The sequence below is a fragment of the Acanthopagrus latus genome, chromosome 18, assembly GCF_904848185.1.
Source record: "Acanthopagrus latus isolate v.2019 chromosome 18, fAcaLat1.1, whole genome shotgun sequence".
NCBI lineage: Eukaryota > Metazoa > Chordata > Actinopteri > Spariformes > Sparidae > Acanthopagrus > Acanthopagrus latus.
The window spans coordinates 11,699,485-11,718,905 of record NC_051056.1 but is presented as its reverse complement, the minus strand read 5'-3'; the positions used below and the strand labels follow the sequence as shown (position 1 = coordinate 11,718,905).

General features: G+C 41.1%; 1 protein-coding gene across 5 annotated transcripts in view; it reads right to left on the bottom strand.

The window, feature by feature from the left end:
• Positions 1 to 19,421, bottom strand: part of il1rapl2 (interleukin 1 receptor accessory protein-like 2) — a 468,801-nt gene that overhangs the window by 155,195 nt on the left and 294,185 nt on the right. For all 5 annotated transcript variants that reach the window (XM_037076491.1, XM_037076496.1, XM_037076494.1 and 2 more), the window contains 2 exons: positions 12,947 to 13,116; positions 10,844 to 10,947 (listed from right to left, as the gene is read on the bottom strand). In XM_037076491.1, coding sequence (XP_036932386.1) covers positions 10,844 to 10,947; positions 12,947 to 13,116 — 274 coding nt within the window. The remainder of the gene's footprint in view (positions 1 to 10,843; positions 10,948 to 12,946; positions 13,117 to 19,421) is intronic.

The window sequence follows — 19,421 nt, the reverse complement described above, 5'->3', positions numbered from 1 at the left end:
GGTTAGGCAGCATGGACTGCATAAGTGCATGTTGGAAAAAGAGTTTGGAGTCCCCTGGCCAAGGTGATTCCACTGAATATGTGTGTGGTCACATTATTTGTGTGTATCACTGAGTGCCTTTACCCCCAGGCCTGTATTTAAAGTGAAGTCCTGCAGTCTCGATTTTCTGCGAATTTATGCTTGTGTTGGACAAGTTCATGTACTTTCATGTCTATTTATGTGTGTGCCCTATGCCCTCCAGCAATGTCAGACCTGGATCCTGGGCCACATTGTTGATTAAGGCTTGGTTAAATGTCAAGGTAGATAAAGGAGTACTTCTGAGGAATCTATAATTCTTTTCAGTTAGTAAGCTGACTGCAGGGACTGTAAGGGTCTTTTACTAATTAGACAGAAAAAAACAAAACATCCAACTTGTGGATTTCAATCACTAACAGTATAAAATACTGCATTCGTCCTAATGATCAGCAGGGGGTGAGGCCACTGGTGTCTAAAACACATTTGGATGTATCTAGCTTAGGAGAAAATGGTCTTACTTATCATTTCTATTACCTCATTAAACAGTTACTTAATGAGATCTGATGAGTCTCAATTGCTAGTTTGAAGTCTTCTTCAACACAGCATGGCGTTCATTTTGTAAATCACAGTTCTGAAGTAAAATAGACGATAAAGCACCCTGCTTTAACGGTTTAAGGTGTGGTTACTTTGTGATTGAGAAGTCGCTATTATGCTGTGCCCTTGGCTTCTTAATCAGATCCAACAAGGACAAGCTCGCTTCCAGCACCAAAAAAACAAGATCGCATCATCTGTAATGTCCAGTTGTCCACAAACCAATGGGTGGTGTCACGGTAGGCTTACAGTTGACTACAATCCTTGTCTTTGCTATTCTTCCATGCAGCCCGACTTCATCAACACATACACAGATGACATCACATTAGTATGCTGACATACAAGGTGAACAATTAACTTTCATCTTTTCATCACATTATTATTATTATTATTATTATTATTATTATTATTATTATTATTATTATTATTATTATTATTATTATCTGTTAAACCAGCTGCTGTATTTGCTTGCAAGGTTCACAGACCTGACATACAGACATCTGTTGGCTGCATTTGTTAATGTTTTCTGAAGTCAATGCACTGGGATTGACAGTCAGGAACACCGACTCGGAAATAAACGTCAGACTTGCAATTGATTGCAGCATGAGTGTCGCTGCTTCAACTGGATATCTTGGGTATGTCCTTTACAACAATGGTGCACAACTTTAAGGGGTGGAATCATGCTTACTATACCTTTTAAAGTGTGAGTATGCAGACCATTGTTTTCCTCAAGGACAATTAGACAATGGCTAGGACATCCCTAGCCATTGTCTTGTGGATCAAACTACCATTGTTGCTTTACGGAGCAGCCTGTCTAACACTGAAACACTCTGACGCACAGTTTGCTTGGTTTCCACATCCTTCTCTGCCCTCCTTTTCTCCTCTGTCTTAGTCCTCTCCTCCATATCTCTACCAAGTCAGATCGTATTTCAGAGCACCTTAAAACCCTTGAACATCAAAGTGTCAAAACCTAGGCCCACTTTTTTTTCAAAAGACTGGCCAGGGCAGCAGGCATTGGCTCAACTTGGCATGCACTGGCACATGTTGGCCCACACTGGCAAGAGAGTGGTACCTTCTCAATGGCTGCCAAGTCACAGAGGACTGCCAAGCCAACTTCAAATGACCGCTCTCTCCTTCTCTGCGCCTGTTTCACTCTCCCCTCCACTTTATTTCACTCTCCTACAGCCATTGTCTGTTCCTCTTCCACTCTCTCTTTTTGTCTCTTTCTACCTGCCGTCTTTATCTCCTGCACCGAGTCTGTTAATCTGATGAAGAGAAAGGTTAAACATTTGGCTGGCATTAGAAAACACCCTTGTGACAACTATGTGTGTGTTTCTTGTGTGTGAGCGTCCACGGAGAGTAGATTTACCCTCTAATGCAAAGAGAGACAGGTGGTTCAGCTTACTAGAATTACCTCAGGGGAATAGCTGAAAGAGCTATAGAGGGGGGAGAGAGGGGCACACACAAAGAGCATATAATAATTGTATAACGGCAATTCAGCCTTTTATTTGACTTAATCAACAATAGCAAACAAGTGAGAACTGCCTCAGGGAAAGTGAGATTCAATAATGACGCCATGATTTCCATAGACAAACAGCAGTTTATGTTGTGTAGTCAACCACCAATTAGTCAGGCAACCAGTCACCACTAACACTAACACACTGGTTGATTGTCAGCGCCAAAATGACCTACATGAGCGTTTCCTGATGAGGTACCTCTATGGTTAGGAATACTTGGTTAAGTTTATGCAGCTGAAACTACTTCGTTGTGGTCAAAGATACATTATGGTCAAGCTTAAAGGTCGAATTTGTATGACAGTTGATTACTGAGTCTCCCAACTCTACTCAACTTCACAAATACTGAGGTTTGTCGGTCTGGCCAGCCACTGACCCAATATGTGTCTCGTTGGGTTGTCTTACAATTATACAATAACCAAAAGTTGCCTTTCAGGAACATTTAAAACATATGCTACGTTTTGACCAGATTCTTCAACTCTGTCTTCTGAAAATTATATTCATGGACTTTTAATAACATGTTCACTGAAAACATAAAATGTTTAGATTTCTGTCCAATAATATCCACCATTTGAAGAAAATCTGCAGTAACATTGTGGGCACTACCAGCAGGGCGGGGCTTTAAATGAAAATAATTTTGACCCTTGTTCCCACAATTTGAAAAAGTACAGGAAGGTTGAGCTCCTGAGATGGTTCTTGCACCCCTGTGAATGTTATATGCTAATATGCTAACTGCCTTTTTAACAATTTATTTTTTGTTGTTGTCTTACACCTTTATTACAAAATGGACAGTAGAGAGACACAAATAAAGAAAGGTAGAGAGAGATGAGAAACAAAGTCCCCCTACCACAGCAATCTGGAGTTTAGTATCTTGCCTTTGACACTTTGACATGCAGTCAGAGTCAGGGTCAAGTAGCTATAGAGCTAACCGCCCTGAAGACGAGTGGTGTAATCATCCATCAACCTATCAAATAGTGAAAAAAATCAGGAAAACGGCCACATTTTCAGTCAGTCCCCGCCAACAAGTCAGCTAGCTCCCCCGTCTGCCACTCTGCTTTCAAACCAACAACCACCACCCTACCAAAATAAGCATCCTGCCAAGAATTCACCAAATACAACAACCACACACCTACCCAGATGGCCAGTAAGCCAACTATTTCACAAAATCAATGCCTGAGAGGCCAGCAGGTATTTCAGCCAGATAGTCAGTCATTTTCCCACACAGAGAACATGTTACATTTCCATTTAATGCGATGTGTTGAAGTGAAGAATGGGCAAAGCAAGAGGCATGAAATCTCTCATCTCACGCTACCTTGTTCACTATCTAACACTCATTATTTTGTTCTCTCAGAATCCTTTTCTCGATCAGCTTGTTCTATATCTTTTTTTTATTCTTTGTCCTCCTCTGTATATATGTGTGTGTCCATCTACTTTTTGATTCTCTTTCTCCCCTACCCTCTAGTCAAGGATTGCAGGACAGAGGTTAGGCGCAAAGTCTTTTCGCACGGCGTTACAGCCTCGAATGTAAACTGAGACCTCTCACTGTGCGTATCAATTCGTTTCTAAGTAATGTGTGTGTGTGTGTGTGTGTGTGTGTGTGTGTGTGTGTGTGTGTGTGTGTGTGTGTGTGTGTGTGTGTGTGTGTGTGTGTGTGTGTGTGTGCGCGCACTGGTGTCCTAATCACAGTGGGTATATAGAGGGGCTTGGCTAGTCGCAGCATGCCCTCTCCCCCTACTGAGGTCCTTATTCCTGCAGAGAAAATGGATTTTTGCTTTTCGTTTCTCCCCCGTTCATTCCTCCATCCTTCTCCTCACCTTCCTCTCTGCCTTTCTGCACAATTCAACCTTCTCTCTCATCATCGTTCTCTCTGCTTTTACCTCCGTCCATTTACCCTGTCTTCCCCATCCCTCCAATTGAACTACTTTCTCCCTGACTCTCTCTTCACCCTCTCCTCTTGCCGTCTCCTTCCCACCCACCAACTTTCATTTTTTTCTCCCTCTCACGCTGCACATCTCTCTTCGTCTCTTCACCTGGCGTGTGTCAGACAATGTTATTTTCCAGTTATTGTCTCCTGAGAGGGAATGTCACTCCGCCTCAATACTTGTTCACCTTTGGTTTCATGAGAGTTTCTCCAGATTGTCCCCCTCCCCCCCGCTTCAAGTTAATACAAGCCCACACACTACAGCGGTCAATAGAGATTTGCAGTGGTTTTGAACAAACAGGAGAAGTAGATCCACAGAAAATCATTAAAAGAAGATGGGGGAGCTCATTCTTACAGCTGCAACCACAGAGAAGTCAGAACAGTTTAACCAGGAGTCATTACACATTTCTCAGAGAAGACAACCACAGTCTTCTTATATCTGACAAAGGAAACCGGTCCTCTTCTATGCCCTCTGAATACAGGACAGGAATGCAGACACCACTGTCACAGATGGAAACTGGCCTGTACTGAAGCTGTTCTACTGAATGACTGTTATTATGTAACCGCCAGTGAGATCCTGATATTTGAATTCATGTAAACTAATGGATTGTGCCCCAGGGAAAGATGTAAGATCTGACAAAAACAAACAGCACTTCATTTGGGAACATTTTAGAGGATTTGTAAATGTTCCACTTCGGCTTCCCCGAGTGGGAAAAACAACTGAGGCAGACTGCAAAGTGTGCCGTCGCCCCACACAGTGATCCAACTCACGGGAGCTGGGGAGAACAGCCACGCAATATTATAATCCTGAAATATTTTTGTTGGGCCCAGCTGGGGAAAGCAAGAAAACAACAACCTGTGAACACAACGCATCATCACCTTTCACATTAAAGGCTCATTTAGGATTGACGTTACCTATGGATATGGACGGAACCCTTTTGGTTGAAGTCTGTGTTCATTCTGTCCTTCACTGAATGTTTTCTGAAAGCTTACGGATGCCGTCCAACAGAGCAGTACCTCCAGTAATCTGTAGGGGCAGTGTAGCAGTGAAGCCAATAGTTCAGACACTATCGCTGGAGTTTCGTGCTGAGTAGGGGGTGGGATGTACAGCCCTACAATGTGCTGGGCACTCATTATGAAGCTCTGTAAGTGATCATTCTCAGTAGGCTTATCTCTATGAGTGACCTCTTTCCCATTGGCACATTGTTTTCACACTGTGATTTGATAATTTGTAACTCTAAAAAATGTCATTATGTAGGGATGTGACGTTCTCATTCCTCATCCCGCCTGTGAACCAGTGACTGGATGATTGTTTATCCAGCTCAGAGAAACAGCCATCAGTGAGCTCACCACCAAACCCATTTGAATCTCTGGAGAATTTAGAGATGTGAGCTGTGACTCAGGCAACTGAAACCAGCTCACACATTTTGGTCTATGAACTAGAAATCAAAGAGCTTCATCAGATGTGATAATGTTTTTGGATGGCAAACGACAACAGCTGAATGCTCCAAAATGACGGGAGCTCATATTTGTCCTTTGTAAGACTGATATCATTGGTTGTAACAAAATGAAGGCCTGATGTCTGAGTGCTTCAGGGTCTGCTCTGTGACCTCAGAGAGAATAGGACGTATCGTTTGCCAGCAGCTACAAAAACTCGGGCCAGAACCAGGGCATACTGCATGAATTAAAGGCATTTGGGCCTTTTTGCAGAGGGCATGAAAAGGATCAATGCTGAGTGTGAGCGGCAATCATTTCGCCCTGGGCTAATAAAGTTCTATCTTGTATTTAAGAATTAAATTTGAGATTTTTAGCCCAACAACAAGGCAAAGCAACAAGTGGGCTTCAGTTTTTCAGTTCAGTTTTCATTCAGTTATCCTTTATAGCCTTTGGGAATGACTCCTGTGTGACCTCAGCATTTTATATTACTCTTCACCAGGAGGGCTGGTACACAGTGATATAATCTTCTGAGACTTCTGCTATAAACTACACTTTTACCACACCATCCTACGTTCAAATGCCTTTTTAACAGTCTTATTCTTTCAGTGTGACTATTCATCTGATCCCTAATAATGTAAAACACTGAGAGATTTAATGATTATTTCCAAGTTCTTTCTAATATATGAAAGAAAAACTGGGTATTTAAAGTAAAAGATTTTTATAAGATTTCTTTAAAAAACACATCATTTTTATTCAGTTGTGTTGTTTCCAGATCAAACACAGACTTCTAAAATATTTATCAAGGGTGTAGATACACAGACAGATCATGTAAATTACAACAAATGAAGCACAAATTAAAAATAAACAACAATAAACACTGAACACTGCTCATTTAGTTGCCTACTGTTGGAACTGTATTTAGTTTTTCAGTCAAATTATAATAATGAGGGTTCAGCCAAGCTTTTTCCCGTTAAAGGTCCAAATTTTAGTCCCATCCCAACTCATGAAATGAGGATGCTTTGGGAGGTTGGTAGCCAGCTGGACCTACAAGCCCAAAGCATTCGTATTTGACATGTTAGAATGAGACTTAACAATCAAGCATCTTACAAACTGGACCTTTTTTACGTGGGTATGCAGCAGGACTATGTTGCTCCAAGATTAGCATGTCCTCATGTGGTGTGTGTTGCTCGATGCAGTATGCTGTATGTGTTTCTGACCTGGGGACTTACACACAGCGAAAGAGTGTGAAGAGAAGAGTTAAGACTCAACAGCCTCCTTGGCCATCCTGATTTAGCTCTTTCACTGTCAAATGTATCATTAAATATCATAAAAAATCAACTGCTGTTGATGTTACTCGAACAAACCTTTCACTGTGATTTGCAAATATCTATGCAGCGTGGGTGTCAAGGTGAAACCTCACATCAATTCCTTGAAAGTTGACATACTCTAGAGAAGATTCACTGCTGAACCCTGGCAGTATGTGGAAATACATGAAGCACCAAACTGCACATGGAAACATTTTTGTTTCAGATTACACCAAAGATAAATCTGATGCATTTATTATGGCTGCGTAAACCCAGCTTCACCCGGGAACTGAGCGAGGTTTACACAAAGGGCAACATCTTATGGTTTCCTAATAGCAACAATATATATCTGATCAACTGCAAAAAAAATACATTTTAAACTACATTCTCCCTGTGGCTTTCTAGGAATAAAACGTGATCCAGTTGGTAGCTCCCTGCTAGGATAGGAGGTGCTGTGCCTCTGTGTGTGTGTGTGTGTGTATGTGTGTGTGTGTGTGTGTTAATAAGAGACCCTGAGACAATGACAGACACCAAACCCTAATTAGGTTGTCATGCTGAGAGAGCAAGGGAAAGGCAGAAAGAGGGAGAGAGAGCTTATTAAGGAGGATAGGTGTCAAGCTCTGGCAGGAAAAGGAGGTGGGAGGAGAACAGAGGAGGGACAGGATGAGGTGGAGGGCGATGGAGGGGAGGTAAAGAGAACTGGGTGCAGACAGGGGAGAAATGGCAGAAGAGCGCAAGGATGGCGGAACGGGAGCAAGAAGCCGAAGACGAAAAACGGGAGGTAGAGGGGCAAGAGGTGTAGATGACAGAGGCAGCTGGTGAGATGAAGGGAGATCAGAATAGGTGCAGGGCTAAAAAAAAGTAGTATGAGGGAGATAGTGATGGAGGAAAGGTGCAAAGGGAAAGGAAGAGGAGACAGCTAAGGTGGAGAAGGAATCAGCTGCAGCGGAGGAAGACAAACAGGATCAAGTGCAGAGGGGGGATGGGGATTTACGGCACAAATCAAAAGGAGAGCTGCTTGTCTAGCGCAAACGGCTTCAATGGTAGACCATGGAGGGAGCGACGCAGAGAGGGAGAAATCACTTTATATCCTGAATGTTGGGTTGAAGAATAACTCTGATTAATTACTAGGTGGGCCTTCCTTTCGTAGTTTTGCCGATCATTCCTATTGGTTTGGTTTTGATGACACACCTTGTACAATAAGGGCTGCATTTTGGGAACATGCCAGTGTTGCTACAATGAAGACCATCTGTCAATAAGTGTTTAGCATGATTAAATAAACTAATACATTTGCACTTAAAACCAGAAGTGAGCTCATTTAAAAGTACTGGAGGTCAAAGCTGAGCTAGGAACTTGGTGGTACACATGGTCCTCATCTGCTGTTTGCATAGTCGCTATGGAAATAGCTCAGCTGTCATCACATATTTATATACTGTATGTTGTGTAATATTTTGTTGCATATGTTAACACCTGACAGATGCTCCATTATTAAGTTATTTTAGAAGCATTCTTTGTGTGGACAGGTGTCACAACCAGGGCCCTGGGGAAACCCTGGCGCAACCTGAAAGTAAGACTCCCCAAGAACCACAAGCAGCTAAGCCTTTTTAAATGTGTACCCACATACCTGTCTGCCTGCCTGCGCTCTGCCAATACGCTCATTGCGCATGAGTATTCCACAAAGCTAGGCATACTGTTAGCGAGGTAGCGGCACCTGAGTGGCATCCAAATGTCCCAATACTAACATGCTCAAAACAGTCATATTTGTTAAAAATGTCAGTTGTTTTCTTAGATGTGAGTGAAACATGAGGTAGTTGGATATGGTCAGCAATTATAACAATGTGTTGCGCCCACAGATTACAGCCCCTTCGCCTGTTGTATAGTTGCTAGCTAACTCAGCAGCACAAAGCACATGACCCCTGAGGAAAAAACAAAACAAAACAAAAAATGAGTAAGCAACAGGCAGTAAAAGACTTTCATTCAGCTGCTAACTGAGTTCCACAAGCACACTGTCCCTGAGCCCATTAAAAGCACCACAGCAGTGGCAACACAGAAGCTAATGCACTCCTTCAGCAGTTAATGTTAGCCCAAAGCATATAGCCCCAGAGTCAAAGAATAGAGCGGCAGCAGTATTAACTGTCTCCTTCTTCAGCTAACATTAGCACAATGCACACGACTAAAGCAGTAAGGAGTAACTGTCACGCAGGGTAGCCTTATTTACGCAGAGCTTGCTGAACATACTGAACTAGCTGCTATAACATCTACCTGCTGGCCAGCAAGAGCTACATGACAGTTGGTGCGTGTTTGTGTGTCAAGTGTTCCAGAGGAGTTACTCTGAAAGGAAAGCCTGAAGGGAGGGGTTTTGGGATTTTACTAAGTTGCATACTTGGCTGCTCTTGCTGGTTTCCACAATCCTGCCATCCCCAAGCTTTAAGTTGCATGATGACAGCTGAGCTATCCCCGTAACACATGACAATACCACATCTATTGATGATGTATGGGCGCAATCTAGAAGCTCTGGAAACTGTAGTTAAGAAACCTTTAATTCATTATCATTCAGAGGAGGCAACATCCTTTACAACCATAGTCAAAAGGATTTAAGGGGAATGCAGGCTGAGAAACACTAGTTCTGCCAGTGCCAGAGGCTAAAAGTGTCTTCCAGTGATGTGTTAATTGAGTTTATTTTACATAAATGGATAACATTGAAATGAGACACCAACAGCCCCCTAAAGCTCTACAAATGAACTTAAATTTAGCATAAATCATTGCAAATACCCGCCTTTGAGTTTGCTCAGGAATAGACATCATTGCTTATTACAGTAACAAACTCAAAAATCATGGTACTGGGTCACTCAAAAGTGAGCAGGAATATATACTCATGATTTTACAGATTTACATAAGGACATATTTTAATTCAAGTCATTATACAAACACACCCTGTTCGACTGCAGGTAAACAAGACTGCGAGCCTTGCTCTAAGCTAATAAAGCCAACTTGTCCAAAGAAGTTAGTACCCCACCACCATCACCACCACTGTAGCATCAAACAAATTCACTCACTCACACACACACACACACACACACACACACACACACACACACACACACACACACACACACACAACCCTAAAGGGTCATATAGTGTAGGACTCAGGCCAAATTCTGCTGTGGTGCCAACAGCCATATTGCAGATATTCAATTTCATAAACTGGCAGCATTCCACATAACTGGCAGGGCAAATGTGCAGGTTCGCAAACACACACACACACACACACACACACACACACACACACACACACACACACACACACACACATATATAGGCAGACTTGCAGTATGTAGACTGAGGAGAAAAGTGTTGATATTCTAAACAGACCTCAGTAAATGTAATGATGTAACGGTAAACCGTTTCAGATGATAAACTCCTAATGTGCTACCGACCGAGTAAAAGTGATATTCTGATGATAAAATAGCACCATTTCTGAAATGCAATTCATCTGTGTCTTGAAATATCGATCACTGAGGGCAGGGGGCATTCTCTTCTCAAAATTGAATGCTGAGCAGTTTTGTATACGAGCTCCCATTCTCTTTATTCTACCGCCAAATCGGTGCTGCTTTTTGCTACTGCGATGTAAATGTGCCACCTGGGTAGAGACAGAACACTCGGAGTCAGAAATCTGTTCCAAGGTTGTTCCCGTGTGATGAAATCCACAACGCCGAAGCAACTCCAGGAGCACTACTGCATGTAAGAGTTGGGGCCAAAAATATTTTGTTTGCAAGTTGGTTAAATCCATGCTGTGTTTGTTTAGTCTTATGAAGCAAATGTGCTGTGGCTGGGAGAGAAACTTCAAAAATAAAGTCTGTGTTTTGCTCAGTGTTCTTTGACCTAGCTCCCATCTGGGGAGAGCAGCAGTATTTATGTGATACTCACAAAGCGTTAGCAACAATGCATCCTGCAGAACAAGGAACCCGGACCAGTTTTCGGCTTTTTTACTTCCTATTTGACCTTTGACACCATCAAGTAATTGGTCGAAATCTATTTAGAGAATCGTGTTTAAATCTTACCGCAGTACACAAGTGTAGAATCCATTGTCTTCCAGTTCTGCAGATCTGAACCAGATGGAGTCGTCTTCTTTACTCAGCCTGTGGCCTGAGAAGATGATGGGCTCCTACAGGACACCACACACAGTTAACACATGTTAGAGCAGTAATAAAATAACAATGGTCATTTTAGGGTTTTTTAGTAAACAGACAACTGGTGTGAATATAGCAATAGAATCAGATAGAGCTAAAAGGCATAGTATTAAATGTAAAAGCACCCGCCGATTGCACAATATGGATATCCACAGGACCCACGTTTCAATCTATACTCGAGATTGCACATAACATGTTTCATCAGGTCTAAATGTAATCCAGCTAAATCTTGTTTTGCCATTCAGACAGAATGCATGCTGCTGTGAAAGGGGGACAACGTTTTATTATAGCACATGGGACCACGGTATGATTTATCAGTCCCTCTAGTTTCTGTGTATCAGCCATTATTCAAACAAAAGCAAGCCCAAAGAGAGTAACACATTCTGCGTGTGGATCCCAATTACACTCTCAATATTATTTACATACAAGACAGTAATGGGGTCACTTTTTCAGTGTGAGTGCATTATGCCTGGATTCACAGAGTCAGATGAACTTTTTGAATAAAAATCTAACTAATCTCATGGTGCATTACATCCTGCTCACTGGCTGTAATAGCTGACCCAGAGAGATTCAATTAAACAATCCTGAAAAACATGTCCTGAGGTTCTTAGAATAAAAACACTGATGGGATTTTCAATTTATTTCGATTTGATCTGATATGGGCTTATATCACGATAACAATGCAAATTCACAGTCTGAATCTTAAAATGTAAAATAAAAAGAACAAAATAACCACTCCAAGCACCAATCACAGACCCAGAGATGCACTGCTAACTGAGCTAACTTTCTAACTGCAGCTTCAGTTGGCAGCAGTATATGGTTATATGCCAAATATTTGTTTGGAGTGTGAATTCAAGAGGTGGTCAATTTGTACATACAGCACCTCTTTAACTTTTAAATTTAAATAGGACATCATCCATTTCACTTGTAGCTTTCATTCCTTTTTTTGTTTGGTTTTGTTATTTTAACAGATATTTCTTTTATGTACATATTACTGGTTATATATTACTGTATTTCTTTCTTTCTTTCTTTCTTTCTTCCTTTGTGGGGGTTGTCTTACCCATGCACCATTCAGGCTGCAGTATGGAAGGTTTAGAAAATCCCAAGACTGGAAGGGGCAAATTAGACATCTTTAACTACTGTTATTCTTGAAGCAGTGCTATGCATACAATTTTTTTTTGGTTGATAGCTGCCCCTAACCCTAACCCAGATGTAATGTAGGTGCTAACTACAAATAGTGATTTTGATAAGTGGATGTAGTGGCTGAGACTGAGACACCATTCACCCTATTACAAGATACTGATCCATCAACATGATTGCAAGTTGTTACTTCAAGGTAAATAGCTTATATAATGTTGTGTTAATTTAACCACCAGTATTTTGAAAAATAGCTGAAAACACAAACATATAGCCACACTCGTAAGACCATATTGATGTGTAATATTTCTAGTTTCAGGACACTCGTGGCAGCACCACTAGTGATTCATTTATCAAAACTGATTCACTTTAATGGAAGAGACTTTACAAACATGTAAATAATAAAGAATACTTCAGTTAATTCCACCGACATACTTTTATATTCTTGACTGCAACGTCTCCAGGATGATCGACGACCACGCAGTGAATTTCCCGTGAGGAAATGTTATGAATCCTACGGTAATTAAAATCTGTGTGTCTTGTTAAACAGCTACAGTTCAGTATGTTGGACTGTCATTACACCTGGCTTGGTAATTATAGTGCTTCATCAGTGTTATTCTGTTTCATTAAATATAGCGTGGCCATGGTGTGACATACAGAAATTACAAATCATTTTGATTACAAATGATTATTATTTTTAATCTTCACCATTTGATTACGAAAAAAAAAGAAAAGAAATGAAAATTGGCACCACAAAAGAAGTTTTAATTAGATTTTTTCCAGTTTCATTGTCAGAGTTGTACCTCCTCTCTCTCCTGTGTGATCGAGTCATCTTACCTCTGCGTCTCCCTTGTTCTTGTACCAGATGAGGCGCAGCTTGGCGTTCATGGCCATGGTGTAGTTTGTCCGGATGTAGCTGTAGAACAAGGCACATTTGACCTGGACAGGCTCACCGGCCAGAACATGGTACTCCTTCAAATCCACCGACCAGTCTATGCATCCGTCCACTGTGAGAATAGGAAAAAAAAAACAGAAGAATATTGAGAGTGTGTTGACAGATGGACAGTTTACATTTGTAGATTCACACAGCACTCTCCAAATACAACCCTGCTTTTAATTGCTCGGTGGGGAAACACTGATGGAAAACAGAGAAATGGGTAAAGAAACTCAGACTGGTCAGGAATGAAAACATGAAGAATCATCAAAAACACTACAAGACTTAATATAAGGTTGAAAAATGCTTGACAGGGAGAAAGGGGTGATGGGTGAATGAGAAACACAGAAAGAGAAGGAGTGGGAGTGACAGGGAGATTGTTTCATATTGTTTCCAGCAAAATTGTTCTTTACCTTCGAGGCAATAAAACAGTGAATATGAATTTGAGAAAGGGTGTGTGTGTGTGTGTGTGTGTGTGTCTATCGTGAGCGTATTAGAGGGGGCACCAGCGCAAATATTTATACAAATATTGAATTCATAAAAAAATGAGAGGAATTGTAATCTATGTTCTGTGTTTTAATTATATTCTAACAGCTGCATTTTATAATTTGTATGTCATTATACCATTACACTGCATTCCCCTCTATGTTTATTGAAACCGAAATAGACAGAAAAAAGTAATAACGGCAAAGTGGAGGAGACGTGACAGCAGAGGTTCGGAGGAGTAAGGGAGGGGGAGGCGATCGAGACAAAATAAAAAAGGAGAGAAGAAAGCAGAGAGGAAGCGCGTGGCGGCAGTGTTGGGGTGAGATCGGGTCAACTGGAACGGACAGAAAACAAGTTGTAGATGGAAGACAAGTAGGAGCTGGTGAGACGTGGAGGTCAGGACGGAAAATGACAAGGAGCTCTCCCAAATGGACTTCCCCTCCTCCTCCTCCCCCAAGCCCACCCTCTCCCTCGCCATCTCCAATCTTTTCTTTCTCCTCTATGCTCTTTGCTTCTCACCCCCCCCCCAATGTTCCAAGACTCTGATAGATGCTCTGTGTTTTTAACTGAAGCCCTCCAGCACTTGAATTATAGCCTCTCCCCTGCAGCAATAAAGCCTCTGGATCTGTCATCTGCCCAAACATACCTCCCCAAACTCACATCCTCGTAGCTTTCTTACTTGTTTACTGTGTAGTGCTGGCATAACCAGTGGGCATAGAAGGGGTGTAAACAAACTCAAAATGACACTGAACTAAATCAAACATTACCGAAGTCCATGCATACAGAACGAAATCACATCAAATTACAGTTATCATCATATTCAAATTTTTTTTCTTCAGTCGCAACAGTGTGAACAGGAACTGTTGGCAGCCACAGTGGCCTGACCCCGCCTGATGCAAATGTGCCAGAATGTAAACAAATAGTCTACACACATGCAGGTGTGAACCATTTTATTTTACACAGTCAGACATTTTGCATGGTCCATCAGGTTCACTGTGCAGTGCCGGGTGAAACTCGACTGCTGTTGCCCAGGTGTTGGTTTTTCATCCTGCATGTCAGATCTTTTGTCTGTTTGTTTGTTTGTGTTTTTATTTACTTATTTGTTACACAGAGGATGTTTATATACATTTTTTTTCTGAAACATAAAAAAAGGTAAAAAAAAAAAGGACAACATGGGTAAAAAAAGTTGGCAATTTCTTTAAGTCTCTGAAAAATGGGCAGGGTGGGAACAAAGCGCAAGAGAATGAACAAGTGTGACTAACCCAATACAAGGTTTAGTAGAAAGAAAACCAGAGTTTGACCAATAAACAAAACAACTAACAAAATGAAAAATGTTAAACCTTTTTAAGCTTCAGCAGGGTTGTGCCACGTAGGATCTCCCTCACAAATACTTGTGTGGAAGAAGTACTTCAATCTTTTACTCAAGTGTCAGTCGCAAGACAACAATGTAAAACTAATCCACACCAAGTTGCATTCAAAATCCTAATTAAGTAAAAGTACAATAGTATCAGCTAAAGTGAGCTAAAGTTTATCATACGATTATCATAATTATTCAATAGATTATCACTTCTACTACACTACTTTATAAACTATTAGGTAGTCTCATCCTGTGGTTCCCAATCCAGGGGCTGGGCCCTTCCAAATGCAAGTTTGTATTACTTTTCCATAACTTTGGTCTAATCTAATCTACTGAGTGGTACCTCTCAGAGCTTCAGATATCTATCTGAATCAGACCATATGAGGACTTAATAGAGGAAATGTCTGGTAACAACTCGTGGTCACGCAATGACTAAATTCAGGAAAACTACCTATTTGGATAAATATGCACACAGCAATGAAAATGAAAATGAAAGACTTTTTAATATTTTTTTTTGTATAAATATTTGCACACCCTGGAAGACAGACATCTGATGCTGGATGTGGACCGTTACTGCATAAGTGAACGTAAACATGTTCTAGCACTCTGTAAAATATGTCAGGTGTAATTTGTGTTGAGTTCAGTCACTTCCAGAGATTTAAACGCTTCATTTGCATGAGTTTGCGACGCAAATTTATGACCACACACTTAATTGGTCACATTTATAGATTTAGCAATATGTATTAAGTCATAGAGAGGCAGAGGAGATTTACTGTAGTGTCGCCGTACACACACACACACACACACCTCACCAGATTTATGCACACACAATCACTCTCTCACCCCCTATATGATATAGTACTCTTCTATGTCTACTCTACTTTGACTCTCTCTCTCTCTCTCTCTGTCTCTCTCTCTCTCTATCATTCTCTAACACACAAACACACACACACACACACACACACACACACACACACACACACACACACACACACACACACACACCTGGCACACAAACACACACAGTGTTTAACAGCAGCAATTTAATCATTGACAAGTTTGCCAGATATTTAGAAGACTACCATCATAAAACATCACGGTTTGTTTGTTTGTGTGTGTGCGCGCACGTGTGTGTGTGTGTGTTTGTGTGCTGTAAATTAAGTAATGAATAGACCAGCCTCGGCTTGGTGGTTGTAAATTAATGAGCTGACACAAATTGAAGGTGTGAGTGCAGCCCCATTCAACACCTAACACAGAAGATCACGCACATACACATGCGACAAAACACACACACACACACACACACACACATTGGTGGACCCAGGGCATTACATTAATAGAAAATCACATTAGTTTGGTCTGCTGGACTAATGCCTATTGTTTTGGACAATGTTTAACACAGGCCACACACACATGCACACACGCTCACACATTCTTATAAACACTCAGACACATTAGAACGACGGGGCCGTATGTTGCTGCAGGTCAAAACCAAAGCAAACCAATAATTCATTCATCGCTGCCTCTACACATGCCTGTGCATGTGTAATAATCTGTGTAGGTGAATGCATGTGCTCTAGTGGGCGTGTGTCTATACAGCCTGCAGTGTGTGTGTGTGTGTGTGGGAGTGTGTACGGGCGAGTGCAGCTGTGTGTGTGTCTGTAGACATATTAAATGTGTGGGCGAGGTGTTAGCATGGGCAAATTTATCATCCCCGTCAGCTCTATCTGCATATGGATGCTCCCAAACAGCCGGAAGAAAATAACCCTGGATAAATGGCAAAGTTTCAGAGTTCGGAAAAGTGCAGCGAGTTTTCGGGTAAAACAAACGCACTCTCAGACTCAAGCACACACACACAGTGACAAATCTAAATAATGGGTAAGACTACTTCTTTTTTCCAAAACAAAAATCAACCAATGGAAACACTGAAAAAAATAGCTTCTTTGCCTTTTCTCCGATGTCTTTCTTTGAAGACACATTACATATAATATGTTACAAACCATGTCTCGGGGTGAATGAAATTAAAGGACAGTGGATCAAACACAAATGTTACATAAAAGTTTGTGTTAGCTGTTATTTTATGCTGCTCCTGAGTGTTCAAACACATTTTCTTAAAAACCGCTAAACCAATTCATTTAAAAGTCCATGTAATGAGTATTACTTAAATGACAATAAAACACCAGAAACTATAAGTCCTTATGACATTATTATTATTAATATTCAAAAGACTGTATGAGCAATAATAAAAATGTTGTAAACATGTTTATTATCAAATATTTATAAGCACTTATGTACTGTTATGTATTACTATAAACCTTATGCATTTCTAATAATTGTTTCTAATAGAGTAACAGTGATTTAATTAGGCTGTTGCTCGTGATAATATACTTGGCTGTGTTCTAAAAACATGTGCCAACCAGCTAGCTCATGTTATTGTTGACATTTCTTCGCATCTCACTCACACAGACAGCCCTTCCCTCTTGCCTCAAGACAGCCATCATTGTCCCTGTACTTAAAAAGTCTGCAACACCCCTGCCAGCCTGGACCACCACCAGTATGCATTCAGAACAGTCAGGTCCACAGAGGATGCCATATCCACTGCCCATTAGTCTTCTAAGGACAGTTACGTCAGAGGGGTGGAGCAGTTGAACAGCTTTTAGGTTCCTGGAAATCATCATCACAGAGAATCTATCTGGGTCATCACACATCACCAACCTGGTTGATAAAAAACCCCACAAATGGCTCCATCACCCTATGGAACTGAAGAAGGCTAAATTTAGTACATTTCAGAGAGAAGTTCTCATCAAATTTTACAGAGAAGCGATAGAAAGCGTCTGGGACTGGGAAAATCACAGCCCAGGAGAGGAAGGCTCTGCAGTGGGTGGCCATAACTGCCCAGAACATCAATGATATCGGCGAAGGAGGATGTCTGCACTGAGCTCAACGGATACTGAAAGAGAACACCCGCCCCAGCCACAGTCTGTTCACCCTGCTGCCATCTGGCAAGAGATGGAGAGGTGTCCACTGCCATACCGCCAGCTTACTGAGCAGCTTCTCTCCTCAGGCTGCGAGACTCCTGAACTCATCCTCAACTATATAAAAAAAAAAAAAAAAGTATGTTTTTCTTGTGTAGCTTAAAGGAACAACATCTGGCATCTATGTTTATGAGCAAAAAAGCTTTAGCTGTGTTGCAGATGCTATAGAATGGGAGTGGAAGGATGTCTGTGAACCTTCTGAAATGGGTCTTCTTGTTCATGGGATGCTAATGAACTAGTTTTACTGCTGTTCAGTGGAGGTGGAGACGGTGACATGCTGCAATGTAACAGCCTGTGGTGGTCACTGTCCATGGTGCTGATTTATGAGTGAAACTTAGAAGAGGTTTTAACCGCTGATGAAAAGTATGTGAATAAATTATTTGAACGGAATCCTTCAATTAACAGTGAAAACTATTGATCTAGACATACAATCTACTAAACCATTGGTACCTAAATAGACATTTTGTTGTAAAAAAGTCGAGTTGTCAGTCCTCTTCTCTATTTTTCTCCATGTTCCATGAGTTTTTTGCCAATACAAACACAATATTTGCCCTTTTTAATTTTAGGTTAGTAGTAAAAGTGTTGGTGTTGGTGTAATTAATAAAAGCGCCTTCACCAAATATAGATTGTTTTTTTCTCCTTTGCGTTTTGAAAAGAATAATCAACAAATAATCAACAAATGGTGATTTATTGCCATAAATTAAATGCATAATAAAATAAAACTGTACATGTATTTGCTTCCAAAAAACATTCCAACATTAATATAAAGATTTGAACACAGGTTTCTGTCAGTGGCACTCTGAAATGTCCTTCACACTTCTCACTTTTAGAAAACAGAATGACTGAAAACCAGCTGGTTGAGGGCTTTTGTGTTTTTTATCATGCCCAGAGGTTGCACCATTGTTTTTTTGTTTAATTTCAAACATAAATGTGAGCTTTCCTGAAAGACGATATATGACATGAAATAACTATAGTGTAACGGTCAAATTGAAAATGACAAACATGAATGTTTTGTCATATTTAGGAGGAGGTCTATGAGCTACGGAGTTTGTGCACGGTGCAGCATATTTAGTTCAGGCCTGTCACTCAAACATAAAGCCTGCAGAGCCCTCAGCCTGTCTGCACACCTCCCACAATCCCCTGCAATACCACTATAGCTGCTGCCATAATAATAGCTTGACCTGACCCGATGCGTGCACAAATACACACACAAAGACACACCAAGACACACACACACACAGAGGTAATGATCCCGACATTCACAAACAGGTTCAAACATGCAAGCACGCTCCCAAAAAACAGGGCACACTACCCAAAAAAAGACACAAACACATACACACGTCTGCCACTACTGCAGGGTAATTTGCACCCAGGTGAGAGGAGAAGAACAGAGGGAAAGAAAAGGAGAGAAAACCAGAGAAAAGAAGGTGAGAGAATGAGATTACAAAGAGGGAGAGAGAGAGCCCACCATTTGGCCCAGTGTTTTGTGCTGATGTTCAA